We start from the raw sequence: 22413 nt of genomic DNA, 5'->3' as shown, positions 1-22413 counted from the left end.
AGACATTTTGAGACCAGTCAGGTTGTGTTGCATGAGCAAAAATGCATCTGTTGAGTAAGAAATGGTTTTAAAAAGTAATTTCTAAATCTTTACAAATAACATAATTTATGATGAAATGTTCATTGATAACTTTACCAAGCCAGTGAGTTTGCTGTCTTTGAAAATATTCAATGCACTGTTGTGCAGCCTTGAAAGCAACAACAAACCTCTCAGCAGAGTTATTATCCTCTTTGCACACAGTAATAGCCTGCCTTACCCTACTTCCTCTTCTCCCAGGCACTTTTCAACCACTCATATTTCCAGATGAAAGAGGCATAAATATGAACTGGCATGTCTTGAGAAACAAAATGTACTGTTTTTTGGTCAAAATCTAAATGAAAGTAACGACTTAATTAAAAAACATTCTAAGCTCCCTTCTGTTTGAATACATTATTTGCTTCATCATATTTTTGTAAATGCACGTATCAATTGTTTCCTTCCCAACCCTAAGTTGAGAAGTTTACCCATTACAACTCCCTGATTAATAATTATCCAATCATGGTTTATTTGTTTACTGATGCAGCAATTTCAGTGACATTAAGAGTCCTCTCAAGCCTCTGGAGACAGTACAATAAGTAGACCAACAGACAAACTATAGTCTCATAACATAATTTCTTTATGTTAAGAGTAGCTACACTGCAGTCTAAATGGCAATGCAATATCATATTGATCACATCAGTACACTAACCACCATTGTGTTGAATCCTGACTGAGACATTGCAGTCTAGGGGCAACTTGAACAGACTATTCTAATAAGTTTACTGGGATGTGTTGTCTGCGGTAGGATACCCAGCAGTGCATTCAGACCTCACAATAATTCTCTCAAGGTATCTTTATCTGTGGATCTTTAGTCCAACAATAACTTTTTTTTAACATGGCAGATCTGTAGATAACTACTTTGGTATTTTCACAGGAAGAAATAAAAGCGTCTGTCAGATCATCGTCACTACAATGTGGTTGACTATGTCCTTTCATAATTGCTCTCACTGTCCTCCGCCTCAGATGCCTGTCTGCCTCTCTGTCAGCACCATTAACAGCTGCGAGACAGTGGGCCCCCACGGTGGCCAGCTGCATGAACAATCATGCCAGAGGAGAAAGATTGTGACGTTTTGATGAGCAACATTTGTTCACTGCAAATGCACTCTCTGCACTTTAGACTACTTTGTTGCTTGGGTCCTGGTGCCTCCATGTAAAATAGATAGCGTTGTTTAATTCCACTGGAACTAATTTTTTTTTAAATTTTAAATCCTCAATGTCGTCCCTTTAGAGTTTGAGCTACGCCACATAACAAGCTGCAGTTACGCTGCACGGGCAGCAGGTGGCGCTGCATGTTGTAAACAGGTCATGGGGTTGGCTCGCTCAGATCTCCATTTTGTATGTTTTTCTTGGAGGTTAGCGCCTACTTTCCTAATGGCTAGCTGCGACTCTCCACAGCTCAGTCACTTCAACGCAGTTTGCATGACAATTAACAGCGAGATCGAACAGCAAGATTGAAAACTCGTAAGAACACACCCTGATCGACGTGTTTGTGTCGTTTCATCAAGTCATGTAGCGATACGCGAGAGGAGGAACAGTTTACGCTAACAAACATTGAGTCAGTGGTGCGTGTTGTGGACTGCCACTTTCAACCAAAACAATGTTGACAGACGACCTGTGGACACGTACCAACAATCGGTCATTTGAACGGTAAATATGAGCTTTTATTCAGATTTGAGTTGATACGCGTTAGCTTAAGACAAATACAGAAACGTAGCACGTTCCACGTCAACGCTAAATATGCACTTATAGGGGCTATGTTAGCAGGCTAACGTTACTGTCAACGACATTCGGGCGAAACGTAGGTTCGCAGCCACTATAGCTCTTAGCCACAATGCTACCTAGCATGCCAACAGTTAGCAATAAGCTAACGCTAGCAGCGCTTAGACTTGGGTCAACTTTAAGGCTGTCTGCGTGTGCTTTGTGGTTGAACACATGCATTGTGTGCTAACGTTAAGTAGCATTAGTGTGTATAAGGTGGAAAGTGCTGTCAATGCGCTCATGTTGACATGTTGCTAATGGGACCAGCTAACTCTGTTAGCTATCTTTAGCTTTGTTAGCTATCAAGGGCGCGCAGGGGGGCATGCTTGACAACTTTCTCCAGTCTTACTTTGACCTAACGTCCGTTACTTGCTCTCTGTAAATGCACGACCTGATGCCATTTTAAATTACAATACAGTTCAGCGGTATAGTGCGCGTGTGATAATCCCATTTTACTGCATTTTAACGTGGTTGCTATGCACTGTACTTGGCCCTGTCTGTAAACGCTCTGTCTATTACCCCCCCCCCAACAAAAACAAGATGGACAATGGTGGAGTGAAGAAGATAACGTATAGAAGAGATGATCATCTGAGCAAATTGGTCTACACTGAAAGCCCTGAGAAGGGAGGTGTGTTGAAAGTGGCTCCTCACAGTGCCGTGTCCATCACCTCTGTCGTTCTACCACCCAGTCTGTTGATGCAGCCAGGACAGGTGCCTAACGGCCTCAGCAACAGCCCTCTTCCAGAGGAGCTCACCTCCGTCACTGCCACCGTAGGCCCCTTGTTGGAAGACCAAGAGTTCAGGTTTCTGACCAAAGACCAGAAGCTTCAGCAGCAGCACTTACTCCAGTCGCAGACTTCCGCTACGTTTGGTCGTCAAACTTTGAGGGGAAATTTGCCCCAGCCGGAGGCAAGTATAGCAGACATTTCACAGTCCTCCATGGATTCACTTATTGGGGGATCAGATCCCAATTTCTTCCACACGAAAACAGAGGATTTCTCCATGGATAAAGGAGAGCAGGATCCCATTGACCTTGATCATGCATTTGATCACATTGGAAAAGATGTGGACGTGAACCAGAAATTTTTCAGCGACAACACTTTGGACCTGCTCCAAGACTTCGAGCTCACTGGGTCCCCCTCAGATTTTTATGTCGGGGACGATGCCTTCCTGTCCACTCTGGGGGATGATTCAATGCTCGTGGACGTTAGCTCAGAGAGGGACATAAAGCCCGTCTTGGTTGAGAGCATCAACAGCAGCGGGACGGTCTCTGTGGCTCTCAATGGCAGCAATATGGCAAGCCCAGAACAGTCCAGTGCTAGCGTGTGCACGACTGCCTCCTTAATTCCTACAACCACTTTGTCTGCGTTGGTGAAGAAAGAAAAAGATGCGGGCTTCATTCAGCTCTGCACCCAAGGTGTGATCAAACAGGAGAAGACGTCTGCAGGCCAGAGTTACTGCCAAATGAGCGGCACATCCACTACAGACGTGCCCAGATCTAGCCCCATCTCCATCTGTGGGGTGAGCACTTCCGGGGGACAGAGCTACCACTTCGGAGTCAACCCCAGCAGCAGTGACGCTCAGCAGCAGAAGGAACAGAAGTCCGTGTCCAGCCTGTATCTCCCGGTGACTACGATCGGCCGGGCCTGGAACAGAAACCAAGGTGTCGGGAACAACTCCGCAATGCTCCGGGCCAGTGAGGCGTTCTCAAGCTCTCCCTCTTACCCCACCAGCTTTGCAAGGTAAGAAAAGTCAGCAGTGTGCGGTCTGACCCTGACCTTTTGATTGTAGTCTTACTAGCTAACTTGAGCTAATATGTTCATGTGGTGATCCCAGTTAAGTCTTATTTTATCCTATCCTGCATCTTGCAACTTATTTGACATATGAAAGATGGCTGAATATCGCTATATTAAGAAAAGATAACCACAGCTTTCCTTGTTTCTTCCTGTATTTGGCATTGAGTGCTCTGTGTTTAGTGTCCATGGACAGATGAGTGTTTAAATGCACTTTCTGAGCCACCTGCCTTTTTAAAGGAGTAGTTCACCAGAGAAATGTCGGTGTGAAGTGTCAACCCGAATAGTTTTCTGGCTCGCTGACTTTTAATTAAAACACCAGACTGAATCATATTTGTCTACGTTGCTTTATGGTTGATGTGTTTATAACGTGTGGTTAGTTTGGTTTCAGTGTTGTAAATGAGGTGTGATTGACAGCTCAAATAACCTGTGCAGTAAACAAAGGACCAGAGAGACATAGGGCTTCATACATCCTAAACCAATCCATTTAATACGTGCCTCTGTCCGCCTCTACTTCAGAGACAGTAATAGGGCTTTAGTGATCAACACCATGATTAGTTTTGACATGCCATTGACAAAAGTATTAGTGCAGAATATTATTTTCTTGTGTTGTTTACAGTTCAACTTAGGCAGGCTCTGTTATCTGGTTTCACAATGACGCATTGGTGAATCTGGATTACAGCTCTCACAGAGGTGGTTATCAGCTGGTGGCGTTAGTCCAGGGTTTTCCACTTTTGAGTTTATACACATGAAGGAGTTAGGCCTTCTAGCAAACAGCCAGTCACATGCAGCAGCAGCAGCAGATACAACACAAGGTATCTAACACATGTTGGGATCGTTCAAAAAGTAAAATATATACATTCTAATGACTAGAACACGAAAAAGTGATAGAAATATTGGAAAATATAAAGGGCTCAGCATTTTCTCATACCAAGCCTGGATTGGTTTTGGAACAGAGTAAAGGAAAGAGCAGACGTATGTAAATGTAATGAATATAAATTAGCTACTTTTCAGTGTGAAGATTCACTTCCTTATTGTAATCAAAAGGATGATTGGTGCATTTTGTTGGAGCACTGTGGGGAAAACTTACAATTTCTTGGATGGTGTCATCTCACTTATGCTCATAGATTTCATCAAGGGGCCTCTTTGTACACCTGAGCGGCACTGTGAGGCATATTATACAGTCATTTCAGCACAATTAATATATAACAGTAGCAGCAAATTTAAGTTATTACTGGTAGAAGCATCTGCAGCCACCTGCCAAGTCCTGTTTTATAGCCACAGTGAAACAAACTTCTACTGTGTTTCAGGCTCCAGCTGATGGATGAGGAGGTGGACATTTTATACGTTTTGATAAGCCGAAACAAAACAAAAAAAACTCCGTCTCCTCACAGGTTTGGTTTGCTGTGTTGGTTACCATAGCAACAGAGCGCTTTTTGAAATAAAGCCATTGTCCTGAGACAAATGAAATGGCAGCGTTAACCCCCGAGTTAGTCATTTAACCCACTAGTCCTGCTTCGTGAGACGGGCTCACGCTCTCTACAGGACGTGGCTTCAGCAGCAAGCACCACGATCTGGAGAAAGGATGTGCTGTTAAAAAGCAACGGGGAATTCCACTTTTATCACGTCAGACATGTGGTCTAGTTTTCCCTCTTAAACCAGAACGATTTATTTACTATTTTTTTACTCTCTTCTGAGTCTGTTTATCAGCCTGTTGGCTCTGCCCAGCCCCTCCACAGACGCATCCACTCGATGGCGCTTTATGAGGCAGATCTCTTTGTATCCCTCAGTTGCGTTACGCCAAAAATACACCTGAGATGTGCACCGTCTTCACTTGAAGCAGATGTGTCCCCGAGGACACAGTGGTCAGTAAGAAGGGAATTCTGTAGCAGAGAAGAGTGAAAAACACTGCAGGTTCCACTGACTTACTCATGTGATTTTGCTTAACCTTAATTTATTTCCAGTGAGTTCACATTTAGATGAACATGGAGCACAGAGTCACAGTATTTTGTCCCCACGCAGCCCAACAAAGTGTCTTTTGTACAGTTTTATTGCTCTGTAGAATTGTATGTAAGTCAGCTGTGAATGTGGCTTTGAGATCCAGTCGTAAAGCGGCTGAATACAACTTCTCCACCGACAGTGGTGTGGCAGAGTCACGTTTCTAAAAGGCTCTTTTGTTTGCGTCTCTCGTGCAGTCATGCCGTGTGATGTATCGTGCTATCTGACGGGGCGTGATCAGCTCAAAGATTGGCACGCAGAAGAAGTGTGTCGCGTGAACAAGGTCAAAGGTGTGGTTGTTGTGTTTTTATTGTTTGTGAAATTATGTTGGTAGCCTCTTCGTGACTGTCTGACGGTCGTCCTAAGGCCTGGTGACCCGGAACAGATGGGAGGGACGCGAGATACACCATCTTCATTTTACACCTGGCTTTAATTACCTTCTTTTTGTTCTGTAGAGGTGTGCGTGCGTGTTTAAGCATAGGATTATGTCCATCCATGCAAGTGTGAGCCCAGATAATTGTTTGTGTGTCTCTTATGTGTATTGGCTTATCTGTGTGAGAGCTTAGCATTTCTATGTGCGTGCGTGTCTCTCTCTCTCTCTCTGTCTCTCCAGAGAGTGGGAGTTTGTTTTTGTGCTGTGCCTGTTGGCCACAACCTGCGTGACATTTCGTGGCTTGACGCTTGCTGAGCGTGGCTGCGGTGGCTCTGCGGTCAGGCGGTTGGCATTGGGTCTCAGTCTCCTCCGGCGTCTCACGCAATGGTGCTGCTACTTCCTGCTGTGGCTCCACAGTTTGCTGCTCTGCACCGTGCAGGTCAGCTTTGGACCCGTAACATTACCGCACGTCTCCCAGTTCACCAGCGCTCACATTCTCCCTAACTTGGCTGTTCAGTTTTACGCTCTGACTCAGTCTGACTCACTAACAATCGGTTCTCACGTTAGGAAGAATGCTTCACCTTGAGTAATGCCCCAGGTTTTCTTCTATTTTGGGGAATACACGCCCTCATAATATGATGATTGGTTATAATGAAGCGTGAGCTGATTTCATTTTTGGTTGCACTCAAAGGAAATGCGTTCTTTGAATGGTGGAAAAATAAATTTGACTATAATTCCTGTGTCAGGTAATCACTCAGCCCGTTTAGTAGGCTCGTGCTGTGCAGCTTCTGTTGTTATTTCCTCCTACGCCTTCGATTGGCCCCGCCCATAGAGGGATGTAATGACTCAGCCATTAATCCTGCTCCTGACTTTAGGTTACGTTAATTATACAGCACCCTGTAGGGTCCTGGAATTTCTTGTCTCGATTGTTCGTAGTTGAGGAAGTTGTTTGCAGGAGTGATGCGACTGGCTCACTGACTAGAGCTGTGTCGCTTCAACATCTCTATGTGCATGTTGTTGGAGTATGGTTCAGGTTTTCACACAAATAAAAGGTAATTCATTCAAGCTTTCACTGAAGTCATGCATGGAGATGGATTCATACCGTAAGTTCAGTCTCTTGTCTGCTGAATATTACCTCGAGCTGAAACAATTAGTTTAGGAATCAACAGAAAATGAATCAGCAACTACTTTTTATGTCATTTTTTTCAAAGCAAAAATGCTAAACATTAACTAGTTTTAGCTGTTGTGAACGTGAGGTCTGCAGCTTTTCTGTATTATGTAACAGAATAATCATATATTTGGGTTTTAGACAGTTGATGGGACAAAACAAGCAATTTAAAGATGTCATAAGAAGTGGTGTGATAGGCATGTTTCACTGTTTTCTCACAGTTCAACAGTTCATTGATTCTTTTAGAAAATAATGAGCAGGTGAAGTAATAATAAACATGTTGGTTAGTTGCAGCCCTGATGTTAACTGACTGATAATAATGCATAGGCCGAGATCAGCAGTGCCTGATAGGTTGAGCAGCACATCCGGCAGTGTCTTTGCTGAAACTCCGGAGAATCTCACATGTGGGAATATTGAGTCAATTTGGAAAATGGCGGTAACTCGCTGCTGAATAAAGCTCAGGGAGAAAACCACTTGAAAAGTTTTGTTAAAGCAGTTTTCTTCTTTTCTTTCACAGAAAAACACTTTTACTCTTTACCCACGTTGGTTTCCTCTCATCCTGCACGAGATAAATAACTAATATACTCAAAATGCAAAGCTCCACAACTATCTGTGGAAACATCTTTGGCAATACTATGGTGGAATATTCATGTGCGGGCCGTTTTGAATAGGCCTTTTGTTTTATTTTCATTTCACCTTGCAGTCAGTTTAACTAGTTTGGCAATAGTTTGTTTGTGTACGCTCTTTAGAGACCAATGGAGGAACGAGTGTGGAAAAGTTTGAATTTTTTTTGTTTTTGTGAGAACCCCATACCACCCAGTGGCGGGCCGTGGATTTTATACCTGAGCCTTCTGAGCTGTCCTACTACTACCAGCTCCTAATGATCTCATTATGACGCGCAAGCTACGGTTATTTGTTTCTAAGGGTGTAATAATACACGTATTCTTATTAAACCATTCGGTACGAGCCTTACGAACCGAACCCAACAATACGTTTGAATAATACTAGTGCATTTGGAAAATGCAGAAGCTTAAATTGTGGGAAATATAATGTTTTCGGTGGACTGCGCTCACGTAACAGACAACGGGCCGTGTGACCTTTTGAACCCGGAACAATAACAAAAAATAGCTGAGGCCCCGCACTTCAGGGAGGCTAATCTAACTTAGCGGGGAAACAACTGCGGCACACAATCTACAAACTCTCCCCGCAGCGTTTAGCTGTTCCCTACTGATTCAGACAGGCTAAAGCAATCACCACATAATCCCCATTTCTCCAGACCATAATTCTTGCTTTGTAAAAAGAAAACAGCCCGAACGAATTAAATTGTCCGGACAATAACCCCCCACATGACGGGATGCTTCGTAATTAACGGACAATGCATATAGTCCAAATCAATGTAATTAACACAATGACGAGAACAAACTCACAAGAACCAGTCACATATATTCATATGACAACAAAGCAACAAATCAATCCGGCAACGCTGCAGCGCTAGAGCACGAGCCATTCATGTTGTTCATAAAAACGACACGATAGACAAATGAACACAGTAGAAACGCTACTGCAGATGTAAAAAAAAACAAAAGCAGTTCACTTACCAAAGCTGCCCTCACTTAAAGACAAAGTCCATCCTCCTTTCTCTGTTAACAAAGTCAGTAATTGAGTGTTAAAAAAAGAATCTACACCAAGCAAAATGCTAAAAATGTCATAACTTCTCTTACATATGTTTCAACCTGAACTCTTACTAAACACTAACATCTGCTAGCTAGCTTTCTGTTTGACAAAAGTCACGCTGGCCCACTGACCAATCACGGCGCACGTTAATGCAGACGTTACAGGCTATCTGAGTACCACTGGCACGTCAAAGAATACGCCCAACATGTCAAACTAAAGATCTGATTGGTTGAAGACTATGACAATCAACAATAACGTCCCCATTCACTTAAACTGCAAAGGCTCTCTAGCGGGTGTCGGGCCTCTCTTACCTAGAGACATAGAGGCTGAATCTGATTGGATAAAAGCTCTCCTTAAAACAAGCTGTGCTGGAAGCAGAGCAACAGAGGAAGACAGGAGCTGAGGAAAAAAATTATAAGACATGTAGTGTATTTGTGAAAAATTATTAAATTATAAAATAGCTATAACTTTGTGATTCTGTTTAGGCCAGCAGAGAAGGCTTAGCTGGCCCTGACGGGCCACCACTGATACCACCACTCTTTCTCCAAACCTGCGAACACATTTCAGGCTCTTTAAGAGTTGCAATAGTCTTTGTAATGCCTCCTATTGATGATAATGTATGTATGAACCCTTCCCTTGTGGCTTTGTTTGACAGTTTGTAACAACTTGTTGAATGTGTGATTTTCATGGCAGGATGAGCTCAGGAGTAGAGCTTAGTGTTTACCAGATAAACACTCTGTCTCAGAATATAGAGCCTTATCAAAGTGTCACAGTGACCAGAGTGATAGGTCAGGACTGGTGAAGTCAACAGCTGTGTGATGTATCAGCTGTGGTTTGGTGCCTGGTTTCATACATGAGAAGTTTATTTATATATATATATATATATATATATATATATATATATATATATATATATATATATATATATATATATATATATATATATATATATATATATATATATATATATATATATATATATATGCCTAGTGGTTTTAGTCTGGGCTCTGTGTTTTGAGAGTAAGCTTTGGTCAGAGTCTCTGTACACAATGTTGATCTGGCACACTCCATTCTCTTTCTCTCTCTCTGTCTCTCAAGGGCAGGGACTTTGACTGTCAGCAGAAGCTTTCAGCTACTGTAAATCACCTTTCATGATTTTGTGTGTGTGTGTGGGTGTGTCGTCATGGCCGCTGTGGCAGGCGGACCGCAGAGGACTGCCGTGAAGCTCTCACTCTCCTGACCTACTTTCCCTCCTTCCTGCCCACAGCTGGCGCCGAGTTAACGCAGCAGATCAAATGCCAAACATTCCAGTCACTTTGGCGTTATTCCCGCATTCTCCTACAACCAGTTTTCTCCATTTATTTTGTGTTGTGTTTTGACACTGTATGGGCTTATAGAGAGTCCCTACATTGAGGTTAAGAGGATGCAGCTAAGCCCGTCAGTTGTTCGTGCCCTTCGTCTTACTTTTGTGTTGCAGTTGTCGAGTCAGCAAAAGCCGAACTTTGGGAGTGGGTTCCTCCCCACACTAAAGGCGTCATGGTTATGCAAACGGTAGCAGCAGCAGCAGCATGCCTCCAATTCGTTTTTACGAGCTCGGAAGCCGCCTCCCACCTACACATACAGTCACCTACAGCGCCAATTATGGAGGCTAATATGGAAACTCAAATACTCGGGGGTTGTTTTTCTCGTGCTCGGCCAGATTGATGCTGATGCTTGAAGCCAAACCCGTCTTTGCTGCAGAATGTAGCTGTTATTGAAGGGGGAGACGGTGGCTCCGAGGGAGTCTCCCTAATCTCCCTAATGGCTCGCTTCATGGACCAAAGCGATGGCCACAAAAAACACTTGATGACCTTTCTGTGGCCGCAATGTTCACCGACTATGTTGTCAAATACTCCTAGAGACATGCCGTCTGTTTTTATCGGAGGCAGATACTTCAGAGAAGTCCGGTCTTTGACCAAACAAACGCTGTCCCTCCACTCCCTCATAGGAGCTGCGTTGTTGCTCTGCACGCGAGAGTGATTCAGAGCGTGCAGACCAGTTCCCATTCTATTTTGGGGGCCCTCACCTCGGGGGAAGGAGCACTTCCTTCTGCTCTCTTCATGCTCACGGAGTTTTGATGAAGATGAGATGTTTGTGCAACGTTCAACCATATCCGTGGCAGTGATAACCTTCACAGTAGCTCACAAATAAGGTTTTTAAGCTTGCCGCCACCCAGCTAGGAATCCAGTAAATGCACAAACACAACATTATCTACCTCACTTAAAAGGAAATAGCTGGGCATTGCAATGATGTGGCGCTGACGGCTTCTCGTCTGAACAGACAGAGAGACGGGTATATAGAGCAGGAGCCTGCCACGCTACTCGTGACACTCGAGGCTAAAAGGAGATTATGAATAGTTAAGCAGGGCACTGGGCCACCGGCATTAATCTAAGTGCGTGAAGTGGCTTGCCTCGTTTAAACCCGGGCTGATTGATCGCACTCCCACAGACGTAAGTGGTTAACTTTCTCGGCACTGCGCTCGTTGAAGTCAGGGACCGTCTCCGGGTGTCTCTGCCTTTTTTGAGCTGCGACTGGGCTCTGGCCGATAGTAAACTCAGAGGGAATGCGAGAACTTCCTGTCGATGGCATGCACTCACTTCAACAGATGGTTTCAGAAAGAGGAAATTCGGTCTCCGCACACTGCTGTGCAGCTTTGGTTGGTTAATGTCTGACGAGCCTCAACAATCTGATTTGGAACTTGTTTCATGGCTTAGTTGGACGTCGTCTGATTCCAAATTGAGTTTAAAGAAAACACTGAAAATCAGTGACACCACTTGAAGCTTGCTGTCGGTGTTGTAAACGTATAGACGCTGCAGTAATTGGATTTCAACCAGTAGCCTACAGCCCTCTGGTAAAGCTGTCCTGATGTCTCCATCCCAGTGGGCCAATGAAGGATAAACTGTACCGTTTCCCCCTTCACACCCTCTTACATCATCATCATTAGCCTCCTCCACCCACGCTAACAGCCAGTTAGAGCATGCTTCTTCTGGAACTTGTAAGGCGTGCGTGCGTGTGCGTGCGTGTGTGTGTGTGTGTGCGCGTGTGTGTGTGCGTGTGTGTGTGTGTGTGTGTGCTCTCATAGAAGTCTGTTAAGGAAACCCCACATGAAGCTGTGTGTGAAACAGATGGCATGTTGGTTACATCATTGCAGTGGCACAGCTTTGGTTGAATTGTATACATGGTGTGACCCTTCACCAGGCAGTAGTTTCTAGACCAGGGGTCCCCAACTGGCGGACCCAGACGAAGTTGCATCCGGACCCAGGACCTAAAATCGATAGTTCGGAATCATACATATTAGGCAGCGAGTTTGTACTTTAACCTGCGCATCTTATTCAGCCGTTACGGCACTTGTTCAGCGGTGCAGGACACACCGACCAATGCGTTGTAAATCACATCACGTGATACAGCTCAGCCAATCAAATATGAGTATTCTGACAAGTTTCCTTACTCGAGCGAGGTTTACACACACCGTGACACACGGGGGAGAGACGAGGAAATAGAAAGAAGAGCAGGGGAATTGTGTTGATCAGAGAAAAAAAAGAGAAACGTGTTCAGAGAGAATAGAATTTATAAGCAAGAATGAACAGAATCTTATATGTTAATTCTTCCCACAGGCAGTTAAAACCAGCATGTCTCATATGTCCAGAACCCGTAACTATTGATAAAAGCGGCAAATGAAGCGCACTACGAGGCAAAGCACAACTCTTTTGAACAAACGTACACATTCACATCTGAAATGAAGACACAGAAAATAAACCTAAGAGCCCAATATGATCAGAATCCTAACACATGAATTCACTGTTCAACAATCCTCTATGAGGATAGAGCTGAAACAAGTGTTAATAACCACACATAAAGTCCATGCTCACTGAGTTATCTTGTTAGAAGATGAGAAAAATATAATATCGTGGCTTTTTTGATTGACATCACTTCACACCTGAATGAACTGAATTTAAAGCTGCAGGACAATTCAGTGAAATTAACTTTTCTGAAATGAATTACTTTATTTTAAGATGCACATTTTTCAAAAGCTTTCTGTTTAATCAGTTATTCTTTAATGCAGCCCTTAGTTTACTTGAAATGAGAAGAACATTTATTTATGTATTTCTATGTATTATTTATAATCCATCCAGTTAAATTTGAAAACTGAGAATAATAATTTGTTAAAATATAATTGATGTGTACTTTCTACACAGATACATTGTTACTACTACTAGGCTTCTTGAATATATATATATATCAGGAATTCAGACTACGGCTGTGTATTTGCAGAAATCTGGTGATACAGATTTATATGAATAATGATACAGGGGTTATGATTCAATATATTGCAATACTTTAAGCAAGGCGGTATATTGCCAATTTTGTAATATAATATGAAGAAAACTGTCCTTTTTTTTAAAAGAACAAACCATCATATGCTTAAATTCAGATGCAATGAGAACATTGGGATCTTCATTTATCACAGTCCCTGTTCCATCCAACATCATCATAGCCCCACCTTGAGAGGGCCCATACACTGAGAAGGTGCATGTCTTTGCAAATAGAGCATTAGTTAAAAACATTGTTTTGTCATTTGATTCATTGGTAAGATGAAAGTACACCAGCTGGTGACTGTTGCAACCTACCTTCTGGTACAGGTTCAGGTACTGTCCAGAGCAAATAGTGTTCCTAATATTAACTTTACTTGCTGCTGGTAATCGGTACAACTTTATTTATCAATTTTCTGTTTTTAGATGAATTGTTTATGATTCTGTGGCGATCCTATAAACACTGATATTCTGATTATGGCAAGGCAACTTAAAAAAGGATGTTTATCGGTTCGCCTGTGTGTGATTGTATATTTTACATTTCATCTTCCAACCTTTTTACAAATGAATGATTAATGTGCTATCCTTCAGTCCCTGTGTAGGTTTGATGAATGATGAATCCAATTTTCCTTTGATTTTCACTGTGACTATAACTATTTATTATAATGTTCCTTCTGCTCTGGTTTCCCACTTTAAACGATGATAAATTCACAGAATATGGAGTGTGATTTGTTTAGTGCTTCTGCGCGATGCGTCTTGGGTGTAACTACCAAACTTAATATTAAACTTTTGATAAAGTGTCCTCGCATTTGGATGCATTTGAAAAAGCTAGTTTTCAGTATTTGAATGGCTTCAGTCACTGTGTTCTCCATTATATTTCTGCTCTTACGGCACAAAGCAGAGTGGAGTCAAAGACTCTCAGGAAATGGAAGCTCACTAGATAGCCACACATGACTGTATTGAGTACGAGCCGACCGGACAGACATATTGACCACGGTGTGTTTTCAGTGGCGCTTGGAAAGCTCTCAGCCGTGTCTCGGCTAGACGGCCTCCTCTGAGGTCTCTCCCTGACTACGTCTTTTCTTAATCTTGATGCTTTGATATTGCACTCAGGTTTGTCCCGCCCCTCTACGCTCACTGACTGCCCTGCTTCCATGCTAATGCACTCATGTTGCAAAACGAAGGTTGAACTTGGCTCCACCGGATCAAATCTGCATAAATGTGTTGGTGTGCAGGGGACAGTTCAGAGTGTCCCTTATCAAATACAACAGTTTGTCGTCATTGAGGGTTTGCAGACTTGTTGACACACAGACAGACGGGCACAGTCGCTGCTCGTCTCAGGCTCTCTGTCCTCTCAGTGTGGGCGTTGTGTTTGCTGTGGCCACTGGCTCACAAGGGGGGCGTGGACCTCCTCTGCTCAGATGCTGCAGCGTCTGACATCCTCTAGTGGTGGTTGTGAAAAAGTACATTTCAAACGGCTGTCGACTGGGTGCGGAAACGTTTTGAGGTTCCATCAGAGGAAGAGGAGCTGTTTTAAAGACAACCACTGACCACAGACAGTGAGATAATTTAGGCTTCAGAGGCCCAAACGGGCACAACGGGACTCAATTCTCCTGACCTACGATGAGGACGAAACAAGCACAAGGAACACATTGAGTCTGATGGGAGCATGTGTAGTTTATTTATTTAAAGTTTTGGTGCAGAGTTGTGAATATGAACTACAGCTGAACTCTCAAAACTGAGTGGATGCTTTCAGGAGTGTGTGTGTGTGTGTGGGGGGGGGGGGGGGGCAGGATAATTGGCATACTGTTGACACACATTAAATTTCTGTGCAGCCATTTTGTGATGCTTAAGATAATTTCACCCTTTGTCAAACAGCGGAAGTTAAGATTATAGTCAATGTTTTGTCTTTGTGGGTAAAATGTACACCGTGTTTTTATGGTTTTCTTGCAAACGCATTATGTTAACATTCACCAAAACTCCTTTCTGTGTATCCTTGTGGTCTATACATCCTCATAAAACACTTCTAAAGATGATTTTCCCTATGAAGTCTGGAAGCTGCATTGCGTTCAGCTTTGGAGGAGGACTGAACACCCTTTCCATTTCTCTTCTCTGTCTCCGCCCTCTCCCTCCAGCCCTAACTCCAGACAGGAAGTGGTCACCGCTACGTCCTCCACACAGGGAAAGAGCGGGATTCGTAAGATCTGCCTGGTGTGCTCTGACGAGGCTTCAGGCTGCCACTACGGCGTCCTCACCTGTGGCAGCTGCAAGGTCTTCTTCAAGAGAGCAGTGGAAGGTACAAATCCACCAGACGTCGTTACTTACCTCCCTGATTTATTCATCACCGACCTTTCACTAAGTTTGCTCAGATGCTGGACTCATGACTTTTAAGATGGAGGCATGTTCATTACAAAGTAAAGGACTGGGATGCTGCTAATTAGTCCCCCCCCGCCCCCCGGAGTGTTTCCACAGCAGTGACGGTAAATAACAGATTAATCTTCCTCCTCTGTGTGCCTCAGGGCAGCATAATTACCTGTGTGCTGGAAGGAACGACTGCATAATAGACAAGATCAGGAGGAAGAACTGCCCGGCCTGCCGCTTCCGCAAGTGTCTGATGGCAGGCATGAACCTGGAGGGTACGTATTAAACCACACCGATAACGCCAAACTGTGTCCCCTTCAGTCGGTTAATCTGCTCCTGTCTCCTCTTCACCGTCTCTCTTTATCTCACTTCACTTTTTTACTCCTGCAGCGCGCAAAACCAAGAAGTTGAACCGCTTAAAGCCGAGCAACCCGCCCGAGCTGACTCCTACTCCGCCGATCGAGGCTCGCTCCCTTTTACCCAAGTGCATGCCTCAGCTCATTCCCACCATGCTGTCCCTGCTGAAGGCCATCGAGCCGGACACTATCTGCGCCGGCTACGACAGCACCCTGCCCGACACCTCCACCCGCCTCATGACCACGCTCAACAGGCTGGGCGGCCGGCAGGTCATCTCTGCTGTCAAGTGGGCCAAGGCTCTGCCAGGTTAGTGGTTTGTATTGACATGAAAGTAGTTTATATTGGTACGTTTGCAAAGAGAAGGATGTGACACATTGAGGTAAATTTGCAGCGAGAACGAGTTTCACTTTGGCGTATTGTGCTTCAGTCGGTTGAAGTGTTTCCTCGTCCTTCCCCTCAGGTTTTAGGAACCTGCACCTGGACGACCAGATGACTCTGCTGCAGTGCTCCTGGCTCTTCCTCATGTCTTTCGGTCTGGGCTGGAGATCTTACCAGCAGTGCAACGGCAACATGCTGTGCTTTGCACCGGACCTCGTCATCAACGAGTATGTATCGGTCTCGTGATATTTTGTGATATTTTCACGCCTGTGATTTCCGTATTACAGTCAGTCGGGCCAACGATGTAACCATCTGTTCGTTCACGTACGTCGGCGCAGCTCTCTGCTGTGTGTGTCGTATCTCCAGAGAATCAAGCCGCGTCTGTCAGCTGTCCTCACTAATCAGTGTTACAGACCTGATGACTCGCTTCATAAGCAGCGCTCTGACTGTAGTGAGCAGTCGGCACAGCCTAAGGCTGTAATAGGCCTTTTGATTTGTTTCCCTTTTTCTTTTTTTCCTAATCACAAGCTGAAAGTTAATATGATCATAATTAATATCTGATGATGTTTTGTTCTCTATTTGCCAGTCCGCCTCCAAACTAAATTCAGCTCCAGCTTTTTTCAGATTGTTATATTTCCATTCGATTATGACAGACTTGAAACAATCTTAATGAATTTTCAGTTTAATGTGACTTAATTACACCTCGGCATTCAAGACCTTTCTCACATGTTTGTCCCCACTTTCCCTTTCACCCACCGCATTACTTCACCGCTGACATGACACTCACTCATCTGAAATATGCATTGTCAACCTTCTGGAAGAATGATTTCTAATGGGATCCACTAAATTGTTTGTAGCGAGACCTTGAACATTTAATCTACGGCGATATTACAGAGAGCCGCTTGGTCTCCCTGATTGAGATTGCACAAACCGCCCCCTTTTTATAAATCACTTGTGGCCGGAGGAGCCGCCGCTGTTTAACCGCTCCTGTCTCGTTCCACCAGGGAGCGGATGAAGCTGCCCTACATGGCCGACCAGTGCGAGCAGATGCTGAAGATTTCCAGCGAGTTCGTCCGGCTGCAGGTTTCCCACGACGAGTATCTGTGCATGAAGGTCCTGCTGCTGCTCAGCACAGGTCAGCTGAACCGCCACATGTCGAACGTGCTGCTGTGTTAATGCAAATCATTGCAAAAGCCATTACTCCAACCCGATACTGTCCACAGTGGCCGAGAGATAATATTGACGTATGCAGTTCATCACATCACTGCACTTTACCAACTCACTGACATGCAATTATTGCAAATAAGTCTTCACAGGGCGACCTGGTTTGATACAGAACAACACACACACACACACACACACACACACACACAATTTCACCACACGTACATAACTCCACTTCAGGTTATCTCCAAGGCAATCGAGTGCCGGAGAATTTAAGATGTAAATAAAGACTCCATAATTAAACTGATAAAAAAACCTATTTAAAGGATAATTGCAGGCTGCTTTAGCACATCAGCCACACATCTCCCTCCCCCCCCCCTTTGGGTGTGTGGCTTTGTTCTTGCACACATAATTTCTCCGTGCTGCTAAATATTACCGAGAGCGCACCCTGAGAATGACCTGATGTATATTAATCGGTTGCCCTTTTTCAGCCCTTCACTGCCCGGACATGATTATTTAAAATGTAAAGGATGTCCGTCCTCCTTTTGTGATTTGCAGGGCGTCTGTCCTTATCTCTGTCCCAGGTGTTGACGTTTTTAAGTTTCTCCCCGCAGTGCCGAAGGACGGCCTGAAGAGCCAGGCGGTGTTCGACGACATCCGGATGTCGTACATCAAGGAGCTGGGGAAAGCCATCGTGAAGCGCGAGGAGAACTCCAGCCAGAACTGGCAGCGCTTCTATCAGCTGACCAAGCTGCTCGACTCCATGCATGAGGTACAGAGATCCACCACACAGTTGTTGTTTTTTCCCCTATAATGCAAAGTTACTTTTGTTTGGTATCCTTTGCATAATGTAATGAGTTCACTAGAGGCTCCAAATGACGGTTGTAGTTGAAAAATATGTACCATCTCGCTATAAATCAGATATTTTGGAAACTAATATCAAGACATTTTTCACCAAACGCTGAATGTGTGTTTTAGTGATAATCATCCACTGATAGGTTCTCCTGTGTGTGTGTGTGTGTGTGTGCAGATGGTCGGTGGACTGCTCAGCTTCTGCTTCTACACCTTTGTGAATAAATCCCTGAGCGTAGAGTTCCCGGAGATGCTCGCGGAGATCATCAGCAACCAGTTACCAAAATTCAAGGCTGGGAGCGTCAAACCTCTGCTCTTCCACCAGAGATGACAGTGCCCCGTAACAGACACAATGCCTTAAAATCCCACCACATCACCTCACCAATCCCCACCCCCCCCCCACCCCCACTCTGAGGAGCGACGATGAAAGGAATGAGGATCCGAGGAGAGAATGATGTTCGTGAGAGCGAGCGCGGAGACGTTTGTGTAGAAACGAGACGGCGGGCACAGATGTTTTGTTTTTGTCGAGCAGACGTAAGATGTGTATAACAAGTAGGAAATGTTTGTAAGATAAAGAAAAAAATATAATCACAAAGAAATATAGGCTAACATCCATGTTGTCTCAGGTTTCTTACCTTCAAATCCAGAACAATATCTATGTCTATGTACAGGTTCTGATAGTATTTTCTACATTTTCAAATTAACAGTTTATACAATTTTCCAGGTCGTCGTTACCTGGGAAAGTAACCGAGCTTAATGAATACGACATGCTCTTAAGTAGGCTTTTAGACTGTATGTTGCTCATTTAGTTTTTATAGGAGGTTGTAACAAAATGTTTTATCAGTCATACGGGGGGGGCGGGGGGGCTTCTGTAAATCAAAACACTTCTGTTGGATTATTATTGGACGCGCATCGTTAAAACACAAGCTGACCTCTCACAGGTTTACACAAGTCTACTTTAAAAGGGAAGAGAATATGTGCCTTTTTTGCTTCAGACCTCATCTTAGCCATTTCTTCCTTTCCTGTTCAGGGCGTGCTCTCTGAAACCCACCGCGGTCTAAACCCTCATCGTGTGTCGATTGTACTTCTCGCGTTACGTGCAGCTGCAACTTTTTCCTTTTCTCTCTTTGTACCGTGTTTATCGGTGGAAGCGCGGGGCAGCTCGGCCCGTCCTCCATGTGTAGGAACGGTGAATATTCAAAGCCTCATTCAACGCGATATCCGCACACTCAACTCCTTAATTGCGATTGGAGCACTTTGTACCCCCGCTAAAGGCTTTGAAGGACTGTGAAGAAAGACTGTTATGCTGTACCGGTCTGTTATGAAATGACTTCAGATGGAAGTCGTGAAACCTTTTTTTCTGTAGGAACTAGCTGGCTTTGATATTTATTTCAGACCCTGAAATAGTCTAGTAATGGAATGTGTTAGATACCTGCGTCGACCAATCAGAGAAGAGAGGGCATATTATGTTGTTTGCAAGATCATGCCGCGTTTAATTCATCCGGAAGACTCATTTCTGTGTTTCTAACGTTGCTTAAAATTGGTTGGAAAATAACCGTGTAGTTTGTCAGTCGTGATTCTGCCACTGATGATCCTTTCATCACCAGTATATGCATGCTCGCAATATGCCTCTGACTTTTTAAAGCCGTTGCTATATTTGTTAAAGGAATTGTTTTACATTCTGGGAAATGCATTTATTTGCTTTCTTGCAGAGGATATTGATTCTACTCTGTAACGTGTGAACGGTAAATGTGCAGCTGGAGTCGTCGGTTATAGTTCGACTTCGCATAGAGACGGGAAGTGACTGTGCAAAGGACCATGGGTTCCCCTGGTTTTCTGTCTATATGCTAAGCTAAGCGGCGCCTGGCTGTAGCTTCCTATGTAACGTACACTTATGAGAGCGGTGAAGAAAATAACCACGTTTTCCAAAATGCCTTAACTCTTCCTTTTGAAACGAACGGTTTGTACGATAGACAGCTTGTGTATACGGCTTTTTGGATCAGGCAGATTCATTTCCCTGTAAAGCTCCCACAGCTGCTGATAACCTCTGACCCTTCCTGTTTAAGCCTTCTGCTCTTTTAACGCCCTGTAGGCACCTTGTCCACACGTCTGTCTTTAGTGCACTTACATGTCTGTCTGTCCGTTAGGTAGTCCAGCCCCAACGTCTGAGAGAATTTAGCATCCGTCACCTCGCGGAGTCGTGTCACAGTGGAAGTGTAGCAACTGGGGAGGCGGGCAAAATGGATCCTTTTTTATTCTCTGGGAACTATTTCTGTGCCAAACTCCAGTTCTGTCTGTTTTCAGTGGCGCTGTTTTCAGTAGAGGGGAGCTAGTTCCAGCATTGAAGCTTCTAAATCGTCCCAATTATCCGAGCTTCTGTCCGCTGGATTGGGGTCGTTATTAACGAGCGATAACTGAGCTGTATTTGTAACACAAGGCACTCGCAGAGTCACGGAGGTCTTTCTTTGTGTGTTTGTGTACGTGGGGGATTTGGAATGTGCTCAGCTTGTCATGATGCATGTGTTTAAAGCACAATATAATCCAGGTTTTGATATGAATGTTAACCTTAGAGGAATTAGTTTAACTAAAAAAAGAAAAATGCTTTTGACAGATTGAAGATGAAGCCCTGCCGGTTTAAGAATAATTGGACAAACACGTCAAGTGAGCGACTACAGAGTACTCGTTTAAAAAATGGGAAAATGTCAAATTGTTTTGCTCTCGCTAAACTATCCTAACTACACATGTAGAATCACTGATTATACAGTTTGAAGCGCTTCCCATGCTCAGGTTGTTGAAACTTAATATCTGATTCATGTAGTACGTGGTTGTCCATGTGAAGTCGTTTTTATGTCCCGACTTTAAGAACCAAAAAAACGGTCAGTTTGGATTCCCACCATGTGTCTGCTTCTGTGATTTATGGTGTATTCTTCTGTCAGGATTGTGAACGTTGTATTAACGTGCTGCCACCGTCGTCATTCATAGTTACCCAGGCTCAGACAAATGATATAAATATATATATATATATATATTTTCTTTTCTTTCTTTTTTTTTTTTGATAATTCAAAATGGTTGAAAACCATCCTCATGAACTGCATAGGGGTTACCCATGGGTTACTTTCACATTCAGTGTATCCAACTCTGCTGCTGCTCATTTAAACAGATATAGATATATATATATATATATATATATATATATATATACACTTGCCTCTTCTCACTCAAAAATGTATCCTTGATTACTTTCTAGTATATTTTTGAGGACAACTGAATATGCAATAGAAACGGCAGATTATCTGTCACCATCACATAACCAGATGTGGTAGCTTCCTCTTTTTTTTTCCTCCAGTCTTTTTACAGTATAAGCTATTTGCATACACGAGACTTTCATTCAGCATATCTCTGCAGGACAGATTTTCAGGAAAAGATACACTTAGTCAGTAATCGGTCTCCACAGACTGCACACAAAAAGCCTATTTTATGTTTGACTACAAGGTGACCAAAGCAAGCACGGACAAATTCAACATGTGTCTGTGAACGGAGTCGCTCCTGGAAGACAAATGTACAGTTCTTTGTTTTGAATTTAGACACACTTTTTTTTTTTTTTTTTTTTACTCTTTACTCTAGGGTGACGGCTTTGGTCAAATTGTTTAATACTGTGAACAGGATAGGAGTCGGGTCTTTTTCACACACAAACTGTTTGTGAAAGTAATCAACCAGCTTGAATCTAAAAAAGATTTGCACTACCTAAATATTGTTTGAAAATCTATTTTGTATAAAGCATATGCAGACATTAAATTTTCAGAATTATCAAGGGCAGATCATGTTTAACTGGTATATGCTTTCTCTAAAACAATAAAAATAAAGTTTTACTTAAAAATAATTTGAATATGTGTATATATAATCCATTGTAAAGAAAATGTGTTGTATTTGTCTCCAAATAATAGTTTTTCTATACCTAGACCTCTGTATTATTTCTCCTCTGTATTATTTCTCCTCTGTAGTGTGATTCCTCCGTTGATTAAAAGTCAAACTATGTCTTTCTGTGGTACTTCTCCAAAACAAGGAGCTGTATGCTGATGTTTGCCATGATCCATGACACTGAACTATGGA

General features: G+C 43.5%; 1 protein-coding gene across 1 annotated transcript; it reads left to right on the top strand.

The window, feature by feature from the left end:
• Positions 1-1525: 1525 nt before the first annotated feature.
• Positions 1526-22338, top strand: nr3c1 (nuclear receptor subfamily 3, group C, member 1 (glucocorticoid receptor)). The gene is made up of 9 exons (XM_076103566.1): positions 1526-1725; positions 2377-3578; positions 15327-15487; positions 15711-15827; positions 15943-16215; positions 16370-16514; positions 17292-17422; positions 18066-18223; positions 18482-22338. Exons 2-9 carry the CDS (start codon positions 2377-2379, stop codon positions 18632-18634), a joined length of 2340 nt encoding a protein of 779 aa, XP_075959681.1. The 5' UTR covers positions 1526-1725; the 3' UTR covers positions 18635-22338.
• The last annotated feature ends 75 nt before the right edge of the window (positions 22339-22413 follow it).

The sequence above is a fragment of the Anarhichas minor genome, unplaced genomic scaffold, assembly GCF_050575085.1.
Source record: "Anarhichas minor isolate MPS153535 unplaced genomic scaffold, ASM5057508v1 ptg000028l, whole genome shotgun sequence".
NCBI classification, from domain to species: domain Eukaryota; kingdom Metazoa; phylum Chordata; class Actinopteri; order Perciformes; family Anarhichadidae; genus Anarhichas; species Anarhichas minor.
Note: the sequence above shows the minus strand (reverse complement) of the source record. Positions and strands in the feature narration are given on the sequence as shown.

What these genes read in the sequence shown, in the direction of transcription:
- nr3c1 (XM_076103566.1), top strand. Translation starts at nt 2,377, where the DNA reads ATGGACAATGGTGGAGTGAAGAAGATAACGTATAGAAGAGATGATCAT. An exon ending in CTTCAAGAGAGCAGTGGAAG is followed by an intron (nt 15,488 to 15,710) that starts GTACAAATCCAC and finishes TGTGTGCCTCAG; the next exon opens with GGCAGCATAATTACCTGTGT. An exon ending in GTGGGCCAAGGCTCTGCCAG is followed by an intron (nt 16,216 to 16,369) that starts GTTAGTGGTTTG and finishes CCTTCCCCTCAG; the next exon opens with GTTTTAGGAACCTGCACCTG.